Here is a 9,706-nt window from a genome sequence, read left to right on the forward strand (position 1 = left end):
ATGAAATGAAACCACGTGAAGACGAAAGAAAATAAAAAAAAAATCTTTTTAGTATAATGAAGTATTTCTTTCGTGTTATTTCACATTATTCATATATTATTTTGATATTATTAATATGTTATTCTGTTCTGGGAATATTCTCGGTGCTATATTAATACAATAATATCTGAATAAAGCGGAATAACAAATGAGGAATATTCTCAAGTGTTACCGGGTCGAACTACAGGAAAATGCACGTGTTTCCTTGAAGTCACGTGTCCACATAATAGTATATTTCAAACGTAGTTCTACGTTAGGAGTCCTGATGTAATATTTTTTCGTTGAAATGTGGACAATCAAGCAACTCGGGAGACCGTGAATTTAGGAGACTAATTTCTAGGGCATAGTTTTACTCTCCTCCCATCTTAAGAGTAATTGTCAGTTAATCATGGAAAATCATAATATAGAGATCAATTCAAGGGAGTTAATCATGGAAAAAGAAGATTCTAGAAAATATCATAATATAGAGATCAATTCAAGGGACTCCAGAAGACTAGAAGATTTGACGTAATTTTAGAAAAAATCATAAAGAATAAGAATATTCCATGGAATTCTAGAAAGCTATACATAATTTCAGAAAAATGTCTAGAGAAACAAGTTCGAGAGAACTCTAGAATATTATGAAAAGTTTTAGAAGCTTGTATATGCAAGGAACAATGTAGAACTATATTGAAGATGTATATTATAATGTAATCTAGAAAGTTCTCTTGGGTTTGATGAGGGTTATAAATATCAGCAACTTGCCTTCATTTGCATCCATCTAAGAACCATCGAAGGTTCCCAAGCATTCAAGTGTTGTAGTCTCTTTTTCTTAGTGAAGTGTTTCTTTTTCAATGATTTTCCTTACTCTTTTTCTAAGAGTATTTTGTGCTTATAAGTCCATGCATTGTGAATGTTAGACTGATTTAGTGTCTTGAAAGTGCACTGAAGCCGCACGGGTGACTTGAGATTAGTTAGTCCGTGACAGTTGGTATCAGAGTCTCAATTTGAAGGTGTGGCAAAGAGAGTCAGAGAGCACGTCACAGAGTTTGAAGGCACTAATGCGAAATTAACTTAGCAAGGGTGAGGTCGTTAAGAGCAACGAGATCCAATTACATCTAAACCACATGGGAGATTCAAGGAAATCATGCACGGCTTTGATTCGCGCCTTGCTCAGTTAGAGTTGGTGGTAAATGACGCGGAGGTCCAGATAGAGAATATTGGTCAAAAGGTTGATGGAATTTAGGAGGAGGACATCACAATCCATTCAATGATGAGATGTATGATGCTCAAACTGGAGGAGACTTTAAGAGACTAAATGTCTAAGTGGCCAAGATGCAGAGGGACTTGATGGGGGTGCTATGGGAGATACAAAGAGCCCATGAAAACGAGATGAGCGGTGTACGTGATTGCTTGGGAGAATAGGCATGGAGACATTTCGCTATACAAGAGGGAACTAGTGATTCCCACTAACCATCATACATTCGAAGTCAAACGTATTGAAGTGCCAAAACCAATGAGTTTTGGAGGAGCTCACAACGCGAAGGAAGTGGAAAACTCTTATGGGAACTTCAGCAATACTTTGAAGAGATGGAGATTACAGGCAAAGATGCAAGGATTCAATTTGCAACAGTTTATATCTTAGGCATCACCATACTGTGGTGGAGAAGAAGAATTGGATATATCGAGAAAAAAATGGGCACCATATCCACATTTGATGACTTTAAAAGGAAGTTAAAGAGGCAATTCTACCATGCGAACGCGGAGGATGAGGCTAGAGCCCGATTGTGGAGGCTCGAAGAATATGGATCGATTTGGGAATATATTAGAGAGTTCACAAGCTTGGTTCTTAAAATTCCCGACATATTTGATGAGGATGCTCCTTTTCAACTTCATGGATGGACTTCAATAGTGGGCAGAGACTGAGTTTAGGGGGCACATAGTGCAAGATTTTGCCACTGCCATCGCGAACACCAAAAGCCTAATTGATTACTCAAGAGAGTCCACAAAGCCTAAAGATAAGAAAAATACCCATGTCAAAGGTGGAGAAGACGAGGATTAACACAAGGAAGAGACCCGCCATGAATCGACTTCATCCAAGGCAAAAGACAAATGGAAATATAATAACAACTAAACTAAACCACACAACAACTGTTTTCTTTGTGGATGACCTCATTGGACAAGAGATTGCCCTCAAAAGAAGACTCTAAACTCTCTTCTTGCAAGCCAATAGGAAGAAGAAGGCGGTGATAAGGCAGCATAAGTAGGGTTTATACATCTGCTAAATGGGATGCAAGCTGCAGTAAAAACCCAAGAAAAGAGGCCACTCTTTGTGGAGATGGTAATAAAAAGGAATGTCACTCAAGCAATGGTGAACACAGGTGCTTCTCATAGCTTCATCTCTGTCGAATAACCAAAAATGTTGAGTTTGTGAATGACTAAAGGAGGAGGCTCCATCATGGTAGTCAATTCAACAAGAAGGTCAAACCATGGAATAGTTATAGGAGTAAGGACTAGTATTGAAACAACACTTATAGAGGCATTTTATTAGCAATTTATGAATTGCATCGTCTAATGAAGTCTCGGTAGCCCTAAAGTAAAATGAAAGAAACTATAGTTCTTATGACCTTAAACAGGTGGAGCTCAAAGAGATGGGGCTTGCGCTTGCTAAGAAAAATGGTAGATTTGCTGCTCAAAAGAAGATAAAATGAGCTTCGTCTGTAAAACTGGAAACACTTTGTACAAAAGGACTCATATATTGTTTGGGTCGGGAATCCCTCTAACACAGTCGTGCTGGACAGCCTCTTAAATCAAAATTTAAGTTTGGCCATGTCAGGTACAGAGAAACACAGGGACTTCTCCTCAGGTATACGCATATGATGTGCTTGTATCACAATCCTATGGTGTGAAGATCATATTAATTATGACGGGGGATATGTCCATGCATGTAACCCATTTTAAAATCAACATGAAGGCCATGTTAGAAAAGTAAAGTGCAGGTTTTGAAATATCCATAATAATTTAACCCTTAATTTTTAATTAATCTTATTTTTTATTATTAAGATTTTGTATAAAGTTTAGAATTTTAGGGTCCTTAATGAGCTTAGATTATTTTGGCGATCAATCTTAAACAAATAGCAAACAGGAAGAAACACGAAAATAAAGCAATCACAAAACAGTAGTGAAGGCAAACCAAGCAAAATAGAAGAATAGACTGGTGTTGCTAGGTCGAGAACTCTCCCAGGAAAAACAGTAAAAGCGGTTGGACTCTGGATATACATGTCTGCATTAATTCTATATAAAATTATAAATTCAAAATTAAGGTACGTGACACGAGTTGATGCTCTTGGTCTCTGTTACGTGATTCGGCGCATCTTTCTCCTTGAAACTCATGCATATATTTTATTTATGATACAAACTCGATCTTAGGACTCTATCAAATACATGAGAAAAGAAAATAGAAGGACTGGATCTGCAAAAAATTTTAGCATGGGTTATCTCATGTAATGCATATGAGCCATGCACAACGGGATGAGCTTATAACAACATATGTAGGAAAGAGTAAGTATGAAATCATGACATTGCTCCTCCCTTATTGAACATGTGTGTGTGTGTGTATTTAGACATGACTCCTTGCAAGAAAATCACCTCTAATACACTTGTGCATGCCCACATTTTGTAAACACACAAAAACACAAGCAAAGTGATGTCTGATTAGGGCAACCAAACCAACAAAGAACAAAAACCAGACATTGAAAAAGACTATCTAGGGCCTTAATCTTAGCTTAGCACACCATCTAACAAAAATGTTCTAACCAACATCTAAATGTTCAAGGTAAAGTCTGCGGGTATGTATGACTTTGACGGGGTCGCCACACCAGACCATTTTGGAAAATCAAAGGGATCTAAAGAATGTCATCTATGATGAACTTTAGAAAAGATTTGGCCTTACATATGAACTGGCTTGTTAGTTGTATTCTTTTAAAATGTAGGATGTATGATGGATATTAGAAGCAGAAAAAATTTTTGCTTTAAAACATAGCCATTAAATGCAAAATTGCAACATGCAAAGTGACACAAGTTAGATCCCTTGGATCCTCAACAGAGTCGTACTCGTGTTGATCCCAATGTAATAACTCACATTTTCTCATTAAGACCTACCCAACAAATAATGCTCGTTAACAGATCATGACCAACACAGAGTGACTCACCTAACGAGTTTGGCACGCTATCGAAACACACATGCGAATGAAAGTATAAGTGCATGAGTGTGCAACATGTCTGCACTTGTGTTGGTCATTTGCAAGATATTGATCATGCAAATGACAAACACAAGTGCATAAATGTCGCACACTCAATGGGTTCAGATGCTTTGAGGTGTAGCCCTGATTGAATGCACAACATGCAAAGCTTGTGGCAACCAAATGACGATAAAAGAGGTGAAAGGTTTCTCCTCCTTTAGGGGAATCCAAGCACCACATACCAGTGGAAATTAAAATTCCAACCACTTAGGTTTCATCTAATTGTTTTGGAAGGGAAATCTCTCAGATTCATAAGGGATTTGTCAACGAAAGCATCCTAACCTAGAAGACTTTTCTCTGGCACAAACGCCCTAATCCTATTATTCTTTAACACAAATATAGGGTTTAATAGAAAAGAAAGTACAAGAGTTTCACAGGATCTCAACAATACGGAGGTTACGTGCGTGTTCTCTTTGCTCCTACGAAGCCCACTCAGACGTCACTTCAAAGGGATGCAGCTCTCCTCGCTGGAGACAATGTAGTGGTCACCGGAAGCCTTCTCGATCAGAGGGAAGAACTCTCCTCGTCGTAGGAGAGAACGCCGCGTCTACCAGAGATTCCCTTCTCCAAGGAAGGATGATGATCTCCTTCATTATAGGAGAGGATGACTATTTCGTCGGCATATGACTTTCTGCCATGCTAGGATGAGACTTTTCCTATCCTTGACTCCTGAAAAGTTCACCGGCGAAGATGTGACTCATTGGAGGAGATGAAGAATCCATAAGATGAAAAGAAGAAAGAAGTTAAAAAGAGAAAAATCAACTCCTTATCATTTTCTTGAAAAAAATAGTAATCCCTTTTCAAAAACATCCTCACTCAATACACTTTTCTCCAAGCTCCTAAGCGCTCTCTTCCATCCGGACAAAAGTTTCCAAACTCCAGAAAAATGAATCCTTCCTCCCCCTCTAATGAAACCCACCAGGGTTTTTTTCTCGAGCCAACCAGCCTTTTCCTGTTGTCCGTACCAAACTAGACCCCAATATCAGACCAGCATGTCGGTAGAGAGCGCCACTGTTAAGTATGGATGCTTCAAGCCGAGCGCTTTGGAGGAAGTCATCCCTTATACCTTCCGTTCTCTGCTCTCACTGTAGCCGCCTGGGTTCCCTCTGTTGGATCACCAAACGAACGGCTCGGATGGCTTCTCTTTCGTCCAGCGCCGCTCCGTCCGCCACCGCATCCTCCTCCGCCGGCACCGATGCAGCCGCTTCCGCTTCCTCTGCTATCGACTTCCTATCGCTTTGCCACCGCCTGAAGGTATCATCCTCGAGCACTCTCTTTCTCACACATTTACCTGCTCACTCAATCTGATTGCAGACGACAAAGAGGGCCGGGTGGGTGAAGAAGGGAGTTCGTGAGCCGGAGTCAGTGGCGGACCACATGTACAGAATGAGCGTGATGGCTTTAGTAGCCGAATATAACCCCGATGTTGATCGGGAAAGGTGCGACTCTGAATTAGGTTTCCTGTTTCCGTTAAAAGAAAAATCGTTTGCACGAATATAGGAACCGGTTTGGGGATTCGAGCACTCTGTAGTGACATTTTTGTCTTTTTTTCTTCATGTATCTGTAGGTGTGTTAAGATGGCCCTGGTCCATGACATCGCAGAAGGTGAGTTCCTGCTTCTTGATTATTTGCTAGGGGGTGTTCTTTGTTATTTATGTAATCTCTTTCATGGCAACTTATATTACAGCGCACAGGGGATGATTTTCAGTGATTGTCTATTTGTTTCACTTAAAAAGGGATTTTTGGTTGCATGATTTAGGAAGGCTAAATTTTTCCAATTAATTCTTCAACAACGAGCCTTTATCCCACTAAGTGGGGTGGACTACATTAATCCTTTTTCTTCATTGTATCCTTCTAAGTGTCAAAATTTCATTTAATTCTAATAAACTAAACCATTTTTTATACAACATGCCCATATTTTTTTAGGTCTACCCCTACATTTCTTAACATAAATAAAAGCTAAAATATCCACTATTTTAACCGGATCATCAGATGACTAACATGTAATATGACCAAACCATCTAAGATGACTCGCTTTAATATTGTTTGCCACTGGAGCTACACTGACCCCTTCTTATATACATTCGTTTCCCATTTTATCTCTAAGAGTCAAACCACTCATCCACCTAAGCATTCTCATCTCAACAACACAACTTAGTTCTATGCTTCTCTTTATATGCTAACATTTCGGGCCATAAAGCATTGCAAGTATCCCCACCATCTTAAAATTTTTCTTTAAATCTAAGCGGTACTTTTTCATCACACAATAATCCCGATGCATTCCTCCATTTCAACCATCCAACTTGAATTCTACTAATAATATCACCATCACTCTGAATAATAGACCCGATATATCTAAAATGTTCACTTCTTTTAATGATTTGATCACCCATTGTCACAACTTCGCTACTAGATATATAAATACTAAAATTGCATTCAATGTATTTAGTTTTTGATCCACTCAAATGTAGGCCTTCAGACTCTAATGTAGACCTCCATAATTCAAGTTTATGTTGAACTCTTTCTCTAGTCTTATCCATAAGGATATCATCAATGACAAAAATTCTTGCACATTTTTAAATCACTTTTTCATATGTTTTTATGTTAAATCACACATTTTCTAAATCTCGGTAGAAGTGGGATTTAAGATAATCACACCACTTGCTCCACATTTTGCATCTTTTTATTATAAGTTCGCAAATCTTGAAAAGATCTGCCAAACATTTTACTAGGATTTGATCATATTTAATGTATATCATTTCAAATTGTTTTGAGGATTTAATGCTCCACGAAGCTACTGTATATGAATTTACAAGATTTACCAATTTGCACTTGAATAAAATTATATTTGTAGCCAAGCAAATCCTAAGTGTTTGGAATGACATTACAAAATTTTTTATTTTATTTTATTTTATTTTTGGCAATGAATGAATGAAATTGAAATCCTTTTTTTTTTTGCTCATTTTTTTAGAACTGAAGTGATCTCCCAAGCTGTAAGTTCATGCAAAACAAATAAATATATAAATAAAACTCACTACAAGGAAATTCATTTCTTGAACAAAACAACTATATTCAAATATTCATGAAAAAACAAACTCATGTAGCACTTTCTGAGAGAATCATCATTTTTTGACTTGAGTTCCATGATTTGTTTAATGATTTGAAATTGGGTGATGACATGTGTGGCTATAAATTAATTAGCTTTAACCCTGAATTGGTGTACAATCTGATGCTCTTTCATCTGAGTGAATAATCCATAAAGCTTATTCTCTGTCATGTTATGTGTAATTAGGTTCGTGAAATTTGCACCTTGCTAGTTCTTGTTCAAAATGCTTGCTATTTTCTCACAAGTTTTACTCTTAACAAATTATATTTTTCACAACTCGGGCAGATGATTGTTATAAAAGATTAACATCGTTTAGGTGTTTGCATTAAAGTATTAGGTGAATTACAAAGCCACATAGAATTATTAGGTTTTCTGGTTTTCTTGAATATAAATATTGAGATTTTCTCGGGGGCATCCAACCTAACATTTTTCATAAGCTCTTTACTTCTTTTGTATTTACAATTTTTAGCCTCAATTCGGCTCAATTCCCTATATGAATTTGTGCTTCTTCAGCTATTGTTGGTGATATAACCCCATCAGATGGTGTTCCAAAAGATGAGAAGAGTCGTAGGGAGAGAGAAGCAATTAATCATATGTGCAAATTACTTGGCGGAGGATCTAGAGGTATGTTATTATATAAATTTTAATTTTAGATTTTCTACTGTTTCATAGTTTTAATTTGAGAAAAGGGTGGCTATGAGCTGCCTTTTTAGTTAGGATTTGGTGAAGAGTCTGATGCAGTATAGGTGCTTAAAACGGATTCTTTTTGTAAATATTGGAAATTTGGTTTGCATAGAGCAATGTGGTTCATGGACATTGTCTAGTTAATACTTAATACTGACATTAGTCATACATCATATTTCTTCTGTCCTTGCATTCTGCAATTGGCCCTTAAGAATTTTATATCCTACAGCTGCCAGGCTAAAAGCCAAATTGAGCTTTTATGCATTTTATTGAAGTGAATTTAAAACTTGTTAGTGCAAAATGAGATTTTTCCTGGTCTGAAAAATTTGACCATTCTATTTGAAACTTGTACTTAGTTTTCATAGAAAATCTATCTCTTGGCTTAATTTTCAAGGATATAGCTATCCTGGTTGATACAGTGAGGGATGGAAATCACGGGTACTTGATTTTAGATGGAATTGCGATGACTCTAGAAGACAGAGGAAGGAATATTAAGATAAGGAAAGGATTAGGAGGGCGTAAAAGAGATGGTGGGATAAATAGAGAAGAAATCAAGAAGGTGAAGGGGAAAGGAGGAGGATGGGTCATACAAGGGAGGGAACTTGGAAGTCAAGGGATCAACAGTGTGCTTTGTGTGGGGCAAAGAGAGAGTTTTGAAGATTTGTGAGAGATTTCCGAGGACAGAGAGATAGATAGAGAGAGAGAGAGTTGGTGTGGAGAAAATAAGAAGGCTTATGTAAGTGAGTGAAGCAATGGAGAAGATCTCGCCTAGAGATGATAATGGGAGAAAATTTAATAACTTTTTGTTCCCATATCTAACTAGGAAAAGTCACTTGGGAACTGATACATGATCCTAAATAAATAAATTCAAATCTGTATACATATATAAAAAAAAAAAACTAAAATGCATCATTAAAATATCCTCTAAGCACTTCAATTGATAGAGTTAAAAGAACAACAATCAATTATGTTGTTGATGGTTCACGTCTTAATAAAATATTTTTCATCAAATTTATTAGCGTACGAGCAACCATCCTGTTGCGTCTTTTATTGAAGATATTCATTTAGAAGACAAGATGAATACTACTTAAGTTTATCTCGCTTGACTAAAAAGATTCATTTAGTGGCGGACGATGTTGTGTAATGATGGTGCTCATTTAAAGGACCCATTGTAATCTTAAAAAATAAAGGCTCAACATACTATATTGCTAAGAATGATGGAAAGACTTGAGTTGCTGCTGCTGATTGAGATAGAACAACTGCTTTTTTACAAAGATACTTGTAGGTAACTTAAGTGATTAAAAAATGTCCCTATATAAATAGCAAATAATCAACAATAAAAGTTGGACTACTGTTGATGTAACAAATAAATAACTTTTCATATTGTTCCAAGTTCCTTGGTATTTATATGGTTCGTAGGCATAAGCTACAACATTTGGTCATATGTCATAGATAATGTTTAGGAAGAATTTTCGTTAATGCATTATCACCATAATTATATTTTCAATAATCTATATAAATGTTGTTAATAGAATTATAATCATTATTCATAGAAATTTTATTTTTGATTTCGATGTAATCATCATTTTTTGACTTG

At 36.7% G+C, this 9,706-nt stretch overlaps 1 protein-coding gene across 1 annotated transcript in view; it reads left to right on the forward strand.

The window, feature by feature from the left end:
- Positions 1–5,157: 5,157 nt before the first annotated feature.
- LOC110033952 (HD domain-containing protein 2-like) overlaps positions 5,158–9,706 on the forward strand; it is a gene marked incomplete at its 3' end in the record, with an annotated part of 21,617 nt that continues 17,068 nt past the window's right edge. The window contains 4 exon segments of the mRNA XM_020738133.1: positions 5,158–5,573; positions 5,634–5,758; positions 5,887–5,924; positions 7,939–8,049. Of these exon segments, the coding sequence (XP_020593792.1) occupies positions 5,340–5,573; positions 5,634–5,758; positions 5,887–5,924; positions 7,939–8,049 (508 nt within the window).

This window comes from Phalaenopsis equestris, unplaced genomic scaffold, assembly GCF_001263595.1.
Source record: "Phalaenopsis equestris unplaced genomic scaffold, ASM126359v1 Scaffold001312, whole genome shotgun sequence".
Taxonomy (NCBI): domain Eukaryota; kingdom Viridiplantae; phylum Streptophyta; class Magnoliopsida; order Asparagales; family Orchidaceae; genus Phalaenopsis; species Phalaenopsis equestris.